Source organism: Phacochoerus africanus, chromosome 6 (assembly GCF_016906955.1).
Source record: "Phacochoerus africanus isolate WHEZ1 chromosome 6, ROS_Pafr_v1, whole genome shotgun sequence".
NCBI classification, from domain to species: domain Eukaryota; kingdom Metazoa; phylum Chordata; class Mammalia; order Artiodactyla; family Suidae; genus Phacochoerus; species Phacochoerus africanus.
The window spans coordinates 83170802-83186714 of record NC_062549.1 but is presented as its reverse complement, the minus strand read 5'-3'; the positions used below and the strand labels follow the sequence as shown (position 1 = coordinate 83186714).

General features: G+C 36.3%; 1 protein-coding gene across 1 annotated transcript in view; it reads left to right on the top strand.

Moving 5' to 3' along the window:
• Window positions 1-15913, top strand: part of DCAF6 (DDB1 and CUL4 associated factor 6) — a 165152-nt gene that overhangs the window by 122810 nt on the left and 26429 nt on the right. The window contains 4 exon segments of the mRNA XM_047783996.1: window positions 700-815; window positions 2557-2640; window positions 2857-3172; window positions 9374-9415. Of these exon segments, the coding sequence (XP_047639952.1) occupies window positions 700-815; window positions 2557-2640; window positions 2857-3172; window positions 9374-9415 (558 nt within the window).

Below are 15913 nucleotides of genomic sequence, written 5' to 3'. Positions count from 1 at the left end.
CCAAACAGTCTCCTTCTTACACATATGTCATGATTTGTCACATAGTGTTCATTGAAAATTATTTAAATTGGTCTGGGATTCTGTTTTAGCCATAAATTCTAGCATAATTATGGTCATCATCAGGTAGGTATTAAAACTAAAACAGAAAACATTATTCTCTTCTACAAAACTGTGGTGCTCAATCACTTGCCATATCTGAACAACTATCTAGAACAGGCAGTGATCCACATACTGTGTTCAAAGACCTAAGAAATTTCCAGGCCTCTTTTCAAGTATTAATTTAAAAGTAGCCTAGAACAACAAAGTCTAAAAGGGCATGTGCTCAAAGCCTGTAAATTAATTAAGGATTTGGATATGGTGAACCATCTCTACCATAGAAGAGAAGAGAGATTATGTGATTAAGTTAAAATTCAGTTGAGAGACTTGTAGAAATATGTACCAGATCATAAAAGCATCAAAACAATGAAGAAGTGATCCTTAAAGTTTTTAAATCTTTTTAAAAGATTATAGTGGATTAGAATAATCACCTTGATTTTATGTGATGTTTTGCAGGTACTATTAAAATAATAAGTCATATGAAATATTTTATTTGTAGTCTGAATTTTTTTTATCAACTTCTCTAGTTGTAAAATATAAAATTACCCTAAGTTTATGTTTATTAACATCTTGATGGAATCACTTATCTTGTCTTGATGGTAGGAGCAGTACTGCCTCAAGTTCTAGAGGAAATGGAAGCCACTGCAAAGCTGAGGATCAGGAGGAATCCTTGGTCCCACAGAGTTCAATGCAACCACCAGAAGGAGAGACTGAAATAAGTAAGGTGTTATTTTGCTTTTGTCATTACAAAACCCAGTGTTGGATGTTTACTTAATTTTCTGTTACCTCAGTGCTGCAATTTTGTTTCCTGTTTTTAGTAGATTAGTTTTGCCCCAGTAGTACAGTCATTGTTATTAATAAGCAAACAGAAAATGCAAAAGGTGAGGACCTTAAGCATTTAAGATAGGACATCACAGTGAAGCACAGTTCCTCTCTGTGGACGCAATTACCAAGATAGATTGTCATCGTACTGAACATATGTGAGATGTAAATGTTGGTTCAAATTATCCTTAGCATTTTTATACCTAGCAGTGAAATCCAGAGTATCTGTCTTGATTTTTTTTTCAGAGTATAGGTGGTTTATGGAGGGGAAAAAAGGAATAAAATCTGAACAGGCTATGAATGAATCCTATTTCTTACAGGAAATGCCATTTAGGGAATGTTTTTAGAACCCTTTTGTAGAATATTTTTATGCAATCATATGAAATTTAGGGGCTAGGACAGCCTAAAACACAGTAGATTTTCAAAAATTACTTGAAAATGAAGGAATATGGAGTTCCTGTCATGGTGCTGCAGAAACGAATCCAACTAGGAACCATAAGGTTGCAGGTTCAATCCCTGGCCTTGCTCAGTGGGTTAAGGATTTGGTGTTGCCTTGCCGTGAGCTGTGTGTAGGTCGCAGATGCGGCTCAGATCTGGCGTTGCTGTGGCTCTGGTGTAGGCTGGCGGCAACAGGTCCAATTCGACCTCTAGCCTGGGAACCTCCATATACCGTGGGTGTGGCCCTAAAAGGACAAAAGACCAAAAAAAAAAGAGGAATAAATGGATTCTTTTTCATTAAATGGATAGATGCCTCATTATAACAGAGTTTATAGGAATTTGTTTATTTATTTATTTTTGTCTTTTTAGGGCTGTACCTGCTGCATATGGAGGTTCCCCAGGGTAGGGGTCCAATCGGAACTGTAGCCACCGGCCTGCACCAGAGCCACAGCAACAGCAGATCCAAGCTGTGTCTGTGACCTACATCACAGCTCACTGCAATGCCAGGTCCTTAACCCACTGAGTGAGGCCAGGGATTGAACCTGTAATCTCATGGTTCCTCATCGGATTCGTTTCTGCTGCACCACGATGGGAACTCCTTTTTTTTTTAGTTTACAGGAATTTAAATGTATGTAAAACAACTGTCTGGTAAGCAGATGTCCAGGTAGGAACAAAAATACTGATCCTTCACACGTCTTGAAATTAAATCCCAAAATAAGTATTTTCAATGGCCTGACAGAATTTATGGTGGGGTCAGCTTTACTATTTGTTGATGATAGTTCAAATTAGAACAAGTGCATGATAAAGGGGCAGAAAAATACTCAGTTTTAAGTTTAGATTTTATGAAGATTAGGGAAAAAAAGCAAGATTAAGGAATGTCAGTTGTGAGGGATAATCTAAAGCAGAGGTTCTTCATATAGAGTTCATGAAGGTCCATGCTTTGATAGGCTTTGGGAAGGGGCGTGGGCACAATTGCACGTCTTTCCCTGATAGTGTTTGTACAATTGTGTGTGCACATACAGAGTGTTTACCTTGGGGGAAGGAGTGGTGACGGGGAGGTTCCGCTCCTATGTGAGTGTCAAAAGTGTCTGTGACCCAAAAGGGGTTAAGAACTGCTTATACATAGGAAAACTGGAGTATTAAATTGGTATTTATTTTCCTCAAATTTAGGATTTAATGATAATTTGGTTTAATTCCCAGAATCTCTTGAACAATCATCAGAGGATGTGACACTTCAGGAGGGTACATCTGCAGAAAACACAGTACAGAACCATATAGATATAGGTGAGTTGTCTTGGTCTCTTTAGGTAATTCATAGGAAAATAATAAGTCTTAATCTGTGTTAGTCTCTCCAGAGCTAAGATCATTTCCAAATAGATGTGTTGTGGAATTTTCTTCTCCATCTAGACTTTATCTTAAAAAATGTCTTTGTCAGCTCTAAAACTAGATTAAATAATTAGTGTTGCCGAAGTAACCAATTGTTACTTTGTTTTCCAACAGCACAATCAGATAAACTTACTTCTGAGACATTGGGTTCTGGCTCAGGAGAAAGGAATGACTTCAATCTTGATGGCCCTTGTGGGGTTCCAGAAGAATCCACTTTGTCTGAACAAGACAAGGAACCAGGAACTTCAGATCAAACTAGCACCGAAAGTGCTACCAGCCATCCTGAACCTCAGGCACAAACCGAAGCCGTTGGACCTTCAGCTCAGGAGGAAACATTGGCCAGAGACTCTGCTCTCCAGGACACAGATGACAGTGATGATGACCCAGTCCTGATCCCAGGGGCAAGGTATCGAGCAGCACCTGGTGATAGGTTGGTAAATTTTTAATCAACATGAACTATAAAAAATATAATTCACAGGGTTTTGTTTCAGGTCACATTAAAGGAGTCTGTTTTTGACCCTTACTTCCTCTAAGGGTGTTTTCAGTCGTATAAACTCACAGAATTTTCTAAACTGTAAATGGTCCCACATATTACATTCTTTGAGAAAATTGTGCTTTAAGAGGAGAAAAAAAGTCTCCTTGTTCTGTATCTTCAGCTCTAAGGCTTGTTCCTCAATTTATAGATCAAGAAGAAGGAATGTTAAGAATGACCAACAGGTTATAAAGTTAGGGTTATATTTAGTTGTCAGATTGTCCTGTAGACACCCTGGCCTTTACCAGTTTTGAGTGGTTTTTTTTTTTTAGTGTTCAATTTTTGTGCTTTTCTTGTGACGCTGGATTCAGGTGGTGTTAATAGTAGTTCTCTCTTTGACATGTTTTTCTTTGATTTCTACTAAACTGAACAACTTAGTTTCAAAAATGAAAAATCACAGCAAATAACAAATATTATAACTATAATAAAATTAAATTGCTAACATATTCATATACTTTTTCCATTTTTCATTTCATATATTCATAAGGATATATTTAATTTTTTAGTAAAGTAAATCTTTTAAAGTATAGTGCATTCCATACTTTTCTAAAACTATTTCTACAATTTGTGTCTAGTGCCATCATATCTCATTTTGTTATGTCCTCTTCCAAAGAATCAGATTTTATCTTTAAAATGTTTACACAGGTGTGAAGAACCATTTCACTCCTTCCTTCCTTCCTTCCTTCCTTTCTTTCTTTCTTTCTTTCGTGCTTTTTAGAGACACACCCATGGTATACAGAAGTTCCCAGGCTAGGGGTCAAATCTGAGCTGCAGCTGCTGACCTATGCGATAGCGTCAGCAACTCGGGATCCTAGCCACGTCTGTGTTATACACCACAGCTCAGGGCAATGCCAGATCCTTAACCCACTGAGTGAGGACAGGGATCAAACCCACAACCTCATGGATACTAGTTGGGTTGTTACCACTGAGCCACAGCAGGAAATCCCTCACTTACTTTTATGCTCAATAAACTGGCTATTTATGAAATATTTTGATATTTCTGTCAAGTGAAAAAAAGAAGGAAAAGATTAATTTACCATTAAAGAATGGCAAGATTATGTAATAATCACGGTCATAATGACTTGGATTCTGGTTTTACCCTTTACCAGCTGTTTAGTCATTCACATCACATTCTCTTAATATCTCATTACTTAATATCTCTTTCAGTTCCCTTATGTGTAAAACTCAGGTTATGATTATCTAGAATTATTGTCAGAATTTAGGAAAAAAATCCCAATTAAGACCTGTCCAAATTGGAAGCACTGAATAAATGATAGCTTTATTAAGCAACCAAGATATTCTCTGTAGCTACTTAGACTTAAAAAGAAATTACAGTAAGAATAGCTCTAGGGATAAAGACTAACAGAGGACAAGCAGAATTCCTGAACTATAGCTAGCAGTTCAGTGAAATTGTTTTTTCTTAACTATAAAAAGGTAAGAATTCCCACTGTGGCATAACAGGATCAGGTACATTTTGGGAGTATTGGGACAAAGGTTCAATCCTTGGCCTGGCACAGTGGATTAAGGACCTGGTGTGGCTGCAGCTGCAGCTTAGGTCACAACTGTGGCTTAGATCTGATACCTAGCGTGGGAACTCCATATGCCATGGGGTGGCCAAAAAAAAAAAATTACATACATTCCTTTAGTCATACTTGGTCAAGGTGTTTACTTTGCAGTGACTCTGTTTTCAAATGTAGAGGAAGTAATCTTTGCCTATCTTTGTATTTAGAGATTAAACATCTTCTCTTTACCTGCCACACATTGGCTTCAATATTCTTAGTATGTATTTTGGATAAGTAAAACATAATGTCATTTTTTTCTATATCCAGAGTGAGTCCTTTAGAGTATTATCACCACTTGATATATGCAGATAAGATTGGCACAATTTGAAAATCAAATTGATGGTTTCTAAAACCAAGGGTGGAGAGCTAACATCTATAATTATTTTAAGCTTGTACATTTATGGCTTTCTAAGTATATAAGCAAACATATGTCCCTGTTTTTTTCTGTACTTACGTAGCTAAAAAGCATACAAGGTCATAATTGAAAATATAATTTAAGTATCCACTTTCTAGTAAAAAGCATCATGTCACTTACCAGATCTGTTTGTTTAAATAAGAAATCGTATATATCTAGAAAATAATATAGACACTTGTAAAAAAATCATAATTATTTACCGCTTCTAGTCAGGCCAATTATTTAACACTTACACCTAGTCTGCTTTATAGCTGAGGAAACTGAGGTGCTTAGGAGGGGTTTTTTATATTCTAGACCAAAGGAGATTTTTTTTTTTTTACACACAGTAGTAAAACATGAATGAGAAAGGAGGATTTTGGGAGAGGGCGGGTCCTAGAGAATCCAGAACATCTTTCAGCATATTGTTTTTATTTTGGCTGTCTTACTAGAAACTAGAGGATCTTTTGATTGAGCATTATCATTTTCATAATACTTAGATGATTTATATGTTTTAAGGGTTCCTGAGGTTTGGATCTGCCACAAAAGTGGCCTCTGATAGCCTTAATGACCCAAGAAACCCAGTGCTGAACTAAACTAGCAGAATCTTTTGGAGGTGGGATAATCAGGGGCCGCAGCCTGGAAGTGACCCTATTTCACACATGGACTCAAATTCATGTGCTCATGGTTAGAGCCAGATTTGAAGCCACCTCTGAGTCTGCATTTGCTTCCCTGCTTTTTTTTTTTTAACTAAATATTATTCAATATTCTTTATACTCAGTTTAGTTCATTCTGTATATTGTCGTGTTTCATTCTGTGGGACATAGTAGTAAACTTAAGAGTAACAGAAGAATAATATAATTCCTTCCTTTGAGAAAACTAATTTATTGAAGAAGAGAGGACAAATACACAAGCCATTTATAAGAATATGGAAAACAGTAAATATGTGAAATTAAATATAATATTTTATATATATACATACACACACCAAATTATACATATTGAGGTAATACTAAAGTGATTATAGACTACTTCACAATTATATCAAGTTTTCCTTTTAAATTTGCATTATTTTTTCCTAGCTATTTACCAAAAAATTATAAATAATGGAAAATCTTCCTTCTGATTTTTGTTAAGTAATTTTGATAGTTTTAACTTCCTTAGCACCATATTCATTAAATCATGAACTATCTATGCAAAGTATACTTTTCTGTACCTTTCTAAAGGCTCTTCTTACTTGAGATAACTGCCCATTTATCTTCTAAATTTTGGAGGAATAGGTATGTTGACTTTTAATCTAAAGAGAAAGTTTTAAGAAATTTTGCTTCCTAAGAACCTGAAAAGAATCATCTACCAGCTTGTAAGTAGGGATATGGTTTTTGAGAATTTCTATTTCCAAAGGGACAAAGAATTCCAAAGCTCTGTTATAAAAAAATCATACCATTTGGTTCTTAGAATCTAAGGATACATTTCACACTTGGATGAAATGCCCAACTAAAAGGATGCATATCTTAAAGCTCCCCCACCCCCTGCCCTTGTCACCATTTTAGAAACCTAGATTAGTTTGATATGTCAGAGGAATGGTCCCAAAATTAAGATAGTAAAAGTCTGTACTTAGATCTGTACTTTAATTGTATAAGGAATTATACAGTGGATCTCGTAACTTTTTTGCCCCACATTTAATTTTTATTAATGAAACCTAAAAAGTTTATGGCTAAGCCATTTTTGACACAGATTTAGTAAAAATATCAAAACAGTTCTTTGTAATGCAAAGTTATGACTTTTTATTTACTTTTTTATTTTTTGTCTTTTTTTTTATGGCCACACCCATAGTATAAGGGAGTTCCCAGGCTAGGGGTTGAATCAGAGCTATAGCTAACAGGCCTATGTCACAGCCACAGTAATGCATGGTCCGAGCCATGTCTGCAACCTACCATAGCTCACAGCAATGCCAGATCCTTAATCCACTGAGCGAGGCCAGGGATCAAACCCCCATCCTCATAAAGACTAGTCGGGTTCATTACTGCTGAGCCATGATGGGAGCTCCTATGACTTTTTAATAGATTTGCATCCTTATAATTTGAGTAAATAAATATGACTCAGGTTTTCACTTCTGGGCTGAGATCAAGCATGAGAAGGAAATGTCTTAGAAAATAAACATAGATGTTTCAAAATAGAATGCTCTTCTCATTAACTATAGCTTGTCTTGGTATAAATATAACTGGGACTCTGTTGCAGAGGTCAGCAGACTTTTTCCCTAAAAAGCCAGATAGTGAATATTTTAGGCTTTGCTGGCCAAAGAAGCAAAATGAAAGGTATTTTATAGGCATTTATATAATCATTTAAAATATAACCATTTACAAACAAAAATTGTTCTTTGCCTATGGGCCATTATAAAAACAGGCAGCTGGCCAGATTTTGCCCACGAACTGTAGTTTGGTGATCCCTGTTTTATAGCAAATTGGTCTTAGAGCAAGAAACCAAGCTATAGTGTATGGTAAAGTACCTCTACTGACAGATAACCAGAGTTTAAAACAATGAAATCAGTAAATCACCACATATTTGGTCCCCTTTAACTTTGTCTATAGCAGGAGCACAGAATATTAAATGGAAACTAAATTGAAGAAAGAGATAATTAGTCAAATATATACTTTCTAATGTGGTATTAAAAACAAAAATAAAAGTAGTATGTCTATCCCTTAGCGATTTTTTTTTTTTTTTTGGCAATGCCCACGGCATCTGGAAGTTCCTGGGCCTGGGATCGAACCTGAGCCACAGCAGTAATCCAAACAACAGCAGTGACGATGCTGAGTCCTTACCTGCCAGGCCACCAAGGAACACTCTCCCTTAGTGATTTTATGTATTAGACTTAAAACATAAACAGTGGCCCTTGAAATGAGAGAAAAGTGATCATATTTTTTTATTTAGATGATCTTCATGTAAACTGTTTTCACAGCGCCAAATCCATGGTATGATGGCTTGGCTGATATATCGTTCTCTTGCCAAATCCAAGTTTTTTGCTCTCTGGAAAAAAAGACATATCTAAGTAAGCTTCCAAAATAAGTTATCACATAGTTTTGAATGATTTTTAGTTATAGACTCAATTAAGATGCTCTAAAGATTGTTTCTTTAAAGATTAAAGACATTACCCCTGTATTGCTTGTTACTCTATTTTAAAAAGCATTTCTTGGTTTTTTTTGGGGGGTGGGGGTGGGGAGGGTGTCTTTTTAGGGCCTTACCTGCAGCACATGGAGGTTCCCGGGCTAAGGGTCAAGTTGGAGTTGTAGCTGCCGGCCTAAGCCACAGCCACAGCAACGCGGGATTTAAGCCGCATCTGCAACCTACACCACAGCTCAAGGCAACGCCAGATCCTTAACCCACTGAGCAAGACCAAGAATCGAGAATCCGAATTTTCATAGATACTAGTTGGGTTCATTAACCGCTGAGCCACAATGGGAACTTCCTAAAAGCTTTTCTTAGTTGCATAGAAATTTGGTTCCATTTACCTACTCTGGATTCTGTGGATATGGCCTTCATTTTTAAAGTCAAAATTCTTTGTATACTATAAATTTGCTACTATCTATTTAGTCATCATTATAATTGCTTTTACAATATTTCTAATGATTCAAGTTTATTCTTTATTAAGATTGCAGAGAAAAAGAGTAATCATAGAGAAAGAATTGAACTCCTAGGGAGTTGAAAGCTGTTATTCTTTGCTTGCTCATTATATAGTCTTATGGTTAGGACAAATGAGTCAGCTCAGGTCTTAATTATTTAGTTCCCAAAGAGCAGCTCAGCCCTGGGAAGCTAATGTAGGTGTTCTAGTGGATGGTATTGATAACAGGAATCTGTGCAGTTCCCTATAGTTTCTAACAGGGTCAGGTTCTAGTCTACTTAAAAGATTAAAGGGGTTAAGTGCAATGTTTTCCTTCTAATCTGTCTTCAGTGGGTGTTTCTGTTTCCTTAATTGCCTCATACACATTTAGTTGAATGACATATTCTCACATAATACCATAAATCACAAAGAGAAACAAAAGTTTTTTAGATTTAGATGATTAATGATAACAGTAGTGGCCTTAATGCTTTAAATATTTGATTCTTTGAAGTCTTTGTGAGTGACTTTAGTTATTGTGTTCCCTTCAATAGATTTAATATCAGAGGAACAACAATAGGTGATAGAATAATGAGGTAATTCAGTATGTTCCTTCATTATTTTACTTTTTCCTTATGATGAATTTTTTGCCAGGTCCTCTTTTTCCACAGCTAACCACCTTTCCTATTAACAGTTTTATGTCTTTGAACTTACTGAACTCTAAGTGCTAAGCATTGTAAAGCTGGTTGCTTTTCACAAACTGTATTTAGCTGCATGCACTGCATGGGAATAGAATGAAAAGAAATTTCCTGTGTGCAGATATAATTGATGTTCACTACAAGTGTGTCATATGATAAAGTAACTGTAATCTGAAATGATATATTTTAAATATTAGTTACTTGCTCTGAATATTTTGTTGAAGAATTGGGGGTAATAATTAGCAACTTTCTGGTATCATCAAATATACTCACTCTCCTTAAGATCAGTAACAAAAAATGGATTTGAGTCTAATTTTGTGCATGGGTTTAAGAGTTGATTTTCTTTAAATAAAGCAGTTTTCTCATAAATAGCTTAGTAACTTAAGAATATCACACTCTAAATATTAAGTGATACATAATTCTCAGACAATTCTATAATTTGAAGATTAACAATGGGGTAAAATTTGAATATAACTTTAAAGTGAACTTCAGTTCTATTATTCATTTACCCTAAACCTGGTTTGCTGACAAAATCAACCTGTACATACTTCTAGTGGCACATGTCATTTGTTATCATTTGTTTCTAAAACAAAGTGGAATATAAAACATATAGCAACAAATAGAAGTGTAATTGGTAAAGTTCCTGATGAGGAGTACAGAAATGATGAAAGAAGCCAAAAAATATTGTAGATGTATAAAAATCCCTGATCAACTCCCATTCTCATGAGGGTTCCTATATATAAAATTATTTTTGTTTTTGTGCTGTTATTTTAACATTAAGGTGTATTTGAAGCAACTTTTTATAAAAATAGTCTGTTGCTAGCTATCACTTTCTAGATAAGTAACAGTAGGATGGAATTTCTTTCAAGACTTTTTAATTTTCTGATTAACACCTTGTAGTCTAAGCATTCAAGGCCAATTTGTGCTTTGTCAGTAAAGATTGCAACTTAAAAGTACCATGTTGCTCTAAATGGAAATGGAGGGCATCCTGTGCTTACGGCTTTTGCCAAGAATTGCTCCTATGCTCTACATCTGGAGTGTCTCTAAATACACCTTAGGCCTCCATATCTTTACTTACTTTGTGCCTTCTAACTGAAATGACCTCCTGTCACCATCATTTTGGCCACCTCATCTTTGAACAACATTCATCTTAAGCTGCTCTCTTTGGAAACTTGTCCTGGCCTGTACATTGCATAATCCCAAGTAGGGCTGAACAAGTCTTCTCTGTGCCTTTATAAATATATCTGTTATGCTGTCTGTAACACTTCATTGCATATGTCTATGTATATGTTTTCCTGTGTAACATGTAAGCACCTTTAAGGCCAGCATAATACATGGATATATAAATAAAAGTTGGCCCAAAAAAAGGTACCTTTTTAATCTAAAACTCTAGCTAAGTTTTTATTCATATTTCTTTAGATGAGCAGCTGGCTTATTGTTTTATTCTGCTTCTTAAAACTTGAAATAAAATGAGAAGCTGTGAATTTTTAGGGGGTCTGACAACCTTCCTACACATTTGACGACTTGCTAGAAAGACAGAACTAATAGTCACTTGTAATCATGGCTATAGTTTATTATGACAGGGAAAAAAGAAACATCAGACAGAGCCTAGAAGATCCAAGCATAAGTTTCCAACACTCTTTCTCCCAAGATGGGCCATACGATGTGCATCTTCTTCCAGCAATAAAATGTGGTAACATTTGTATAGTTTATCAGCCCAGAGAAGCCTGCAGTTTTCCTGGGGGCTGGCCACATAGGCACGCTCTGCACCCAACCACAGCTACCTAAATTCCAGGCCCTATGTTCTCCAGAAATCACATTATTTGTACAGACTACCTAGGCAAGCAGGTACAGAAGGGTTCAGGGTCCCACACAGGCAGAAAAATGGAGGCAACATTCCAAAAGTTAAGTTCCCAGACACCAGCCAAGGACCAGCCTTGGAAATGGACCCTTCTAAAGATAGAGCCCCAGGCCTGCTGTCCTTTATCTCCATACTGATGCATTTTGAGGCAAAGAATTCAGCAACCCTCCTTTTCCCCCCCACCTCTCCGCACATACGCAGAAGGAGTGGAAACGAGACACTCACCTATTTCAGATACTTGTAAAGACACGTGGTTTGGGTTGGGAGGGTGGGGCACACCCATGGTTTGTGGAAGTTCCTGGGCCAGAGCTCAAACCTTTTGCTACTGCCGTAACCAAAGCTACTACAGTGACAATGCTGAATCCTTAATCACTTTTGTCACAAGGGACCTCCAAAGTATGTGTTGAAATGACTGAAATTCCAATCCAGAGACCTTTCTTGTTGTTAACAATAGGTGACTTGTTAATACCAACGTAGCTTTTACTATAAATAAGTGCTTTAGGGCACTTGAAAGTATTATTTTTTAAGAAAACAACATCTTTTCTAAATTATTATTCACAGGTTTGTTTGGATAGCAGACTTTTTTTTTTTTTTTTTCCTTTTTACAGCTGTATTTTCCTTTTTACAGCTGGCAGACAGCAAACTTTTATTTATTTATTTATTTATTTAAGGCCACACCTGCAGCATGTGGAAGTTCCTGGGCTAGGGGCTGAAATGGGCCACAGCCACGGCAATGCAGAATGCAAGCCTTATCTGCAACCTGTGCCTCAGCTTGTGGGCAACACTGGATCCTTAACCCATTGTGCGAGGCCAGGGATTGAACCCGCATCTTCATGGACACTATGTTGGGTTCTTAACTCACTGAACTGCAACGGAAACTCCCAAGCAGACTTCTTTCTATTGATAATTTGATGGTAAATTTGAGCTTAACTCTGGATAATCACAAATTCTAAATTGAGAGGTTCAAATCAGTGAGGTTTTCTTCCAAAAAAACCCACTAAGTCAATATGAGAAAAAAATGTATGTATAATATAAATTAAAAGAACTTATGATTTTTGAACTTGGTGTACTGGTATTCAGAGTTAAATGAGCATGCCCAGTGAGGCATAAATAAATAGAATTTAACTTATTCTTTGGTTTTACTATCTTTTCTTTGACACATACCGTAGCAACTTTGGTTCTTGTACCAAAGTTTTATAACTGCTCTGAAAATAGAGCATAGAAATGTAATATTTATTACAGAAATTCTCCTATTGCAGAGGTCAAGGGAGGATGTGGGAATTGAGACTAGCATTCCTGTGCTTATAAAAACCTAAAATCAGTCTCAAATTTTGTAAAATAAATGCAAACTCAGTTTATTTTAAGGTGGAAGAATTTAATTTTGAAATTAGCAAGGTGGAGGTTACTCTTGCCACAGGTGTTCTGATACCCTATAGTGATGTCACAGAGTTTGGGAAATAGTAAATTGTCTATTCTTCTTTTTCAAATTTATAAACAACATTAGTAAAATAAAGCCTCTGAGAAAACTTGCAACAAGGAAACCTTTTTGTTTTCCACATTTGTTTGAACACAAACATATTTTGTGAAACACCTAATGAAAAATCCCACAATTTAGAAAATGTTCTTCTAGGTTATTACAATTTATATTCCAGATTGTGACTGTCAATTTCATTAGAGTAGGAGACTCTTAGGCTTTCTTTCAGTATTTCATACCTGCATTTCACACCTCTTTGTACAGTTTAATTCAGAATTCACATGCTGTAGTTCTAGTCATGTCCTCATGTTCTGTCCTTAGGATGGTATCCTTTTATATTAACCTCTTTTGGCTACTGAATTACTCTTTAAAAAAGTCATTTAATTCCAGGTTGAATAAATCAGTTCTCTCCTAATCTCTGATTAAACCATGTTTCTCTCCCCTAAGATTTTGTTCTTCTACAAGCTGTCTCAATAGGATCAATAGTACTGATTAATATGTACCACTCTACCTTTATGTAAAGGTGTTTTATAGAAGGATTTTCCCGTTGAAAACAATAGGCAAATTAATTCACTTTTATATTTTTAGTGCTGTTTAAGAATGTCTCTTTATGTTTTAGCCTAGGTTTTTAGCTACTAAATGTGCCAGTTTAGTATTTTTTAAAATTAACACATATGGACTATTTCTGATTGGTATAACTTGCAAATTTAAGCTTAGAGTCATCTTAAGAAATTGTGCTGACCATTTTAGAAACAGAGTTTTCTAGAATATGAAGTGTTAAAATATAAAGACTTTTTTTTCCCCGTCTTTTAAATGCTGTCTTTGAAATAGAATAACGGCTAATACTTTGATGTTTTCCTTTGAAATTCTTGGATGAATCAGTTTTGTATTTATTAATGAATTAATTTAGTAAACTATATGAACCAGACCCTTGTGGATGCTGGTGATAGAAGGATAATGAAAACACATCCTCTCTGAGCTGTCGGCTCAGTAGCATACACAGACATGCATAAATAATTACAACACAGTAATTGCAGTGATAGAACGGTGCATTAGCAATGGGATTATTAAGGGCTCCTAACCTAATCTAAGGAAAGGGAGAATTATGTTTTTATAATCTTTAGCTTCTGACACTATCATTGTTGATTGACATATGGCTCATTTTCTTTATTCATATAGTTAATAATGTAATAAATGCCCAAGAACTAGAAAATTACTAGTACTTTAGATCTACCTATACTTCTCCCTATTCTGTCCCCCTGCCCACTATACCAGCAGTAACCACTTTCCTGAATGTTATATATATCATGCCTTGCTTAAAAAAAAAAAAAATGAAGAATTATCATATAGACATAAAGGCCAAAACAATGTGTTACTTAATTTGTTTTACCTACTTTTGAGTTTTATTTAAAAAAGGATGTCCTGCTATAAATGGAACTTGGGCTTGCTATCTTTTTTTTCCAGTCAACATTATGTTACTAAGATTGATCCATGTTGTTACGTACAGCTATTGCTCATTTTTACTGCTGTATTATAACTTATTGTATGACTGACTATACCATAATTTATCCTTTTTCCTATTAATGGGTGTTTAGGTTGTTTCCAGTGTTGACCTGTAACAAATAGACTGCTTGGTCTTTCTCCAGCAAAGATAAGTTTATTTTGGATCAGTCAGAAAATTGCAGTTTGCAGTCTGCAACCACAAGGAGCCACATGTGGGTGGCTCCCCAACCCCCACCCCAAGAGAGGGAAGGATAATGCTTTCTTAGCGAGGAAAAGGAAGGTGGGAGGGCTGTGGTAAACGAAGAGTTTGGCTTTTCATTGGCTGAGTCTTTGTTAGAAAGGAGAGGAGTCTTTCTTCTTCCTGTTGGGCTCACAGGACATGAGATCTCCCCATCCTGGTCTCTAGCTGTATTTAATATAGGTTTCTGTGTATTAATTTTTTACATTTCCTCCTTTTGATCAAGGTCTTTCTCTGAAAGCATGATCAAGAGTCCAGGTTTTTCTAGTTTTAGCTTTTAGTCTTTGAGTGTCAGAAAGGTCCTTTCCTGGATATAGCATCTCACATCAGGGGAAAGCACACAGATTAGAAACTTGTTAAGGTCACATTTGGGAATTCCCTGGTGGTCTGGTGTTTAGGGATTGGTACTTTAACCTCTGGGGTCCAGGTTCAGTCCCTAGTTGAGAACAGATCCCACATCCCCATGCCAAAAATAATAAGAAATCCATTACGGTCACATCTGAGCCACTAGGAGGGAAGAGTCTCAGGTACTTTTTATCTAAAGTCCATACGTTATTAAGATCATCGACTTTGGAGATCATCTGAAGCATTATGTCATCATCAGCGATTTGGTAACAAACTTCCAACAGGCTTGTTCTGGATATCTTGGGAAGCTGTCTCATCCGATGTGCTTCAGTGCCAGGAAATCTTTTGTTTCAGGTCACCAGATTATGTGCAGGTCCAGTGAGGGTTTAGTGCTTTCCTTAGGTGTGTCAGATGAATCTGAAAGTCTATTCCTTGGAATTTGACAGCACAAGGGTTGATTAGCAGTACTTGATAGGGGCCTTTTCCGCAAGGTGGATAAGAGTTCTTCTGAGTGTTTGTTTTGGGCTGCACCTGTGGCATGTGGACGTTCCTGGGCCAGGGATCAAGCCTATGCCACATCAGTGGTCCAAGCAGCTGCAGTGACAGTGCTGAATCCTTAACCCACCTTGCCACAATGGAACTGCTGGAAGTTTTCTTTTAATAGACAAAATTTCCAACTTGTGCAGTGTGATACTTAAGGTTTTTGTCTCTTGAGGGCAAGGGTGAGAAGATTGCTCTACTAGAACTTTATCTTTGATAGAAGCAGTTAGGCTTTTGCAATACTAGAGTATCTCTCCTTTTATCAGATGTAGGTCAAAAAAAGCAGGAGACAAGTGTTGGACATCTTGTGACTATCCCAAAGGATAAATAGCTTATGAATTTTAAAAGGGGCAGACCTAAGATTTAAGTAGCCGTGCTTTTGGCCACTGTATTTGGAGGCCTTTGCCAATTGAATCTTTTCTTTTTTTTAATGGC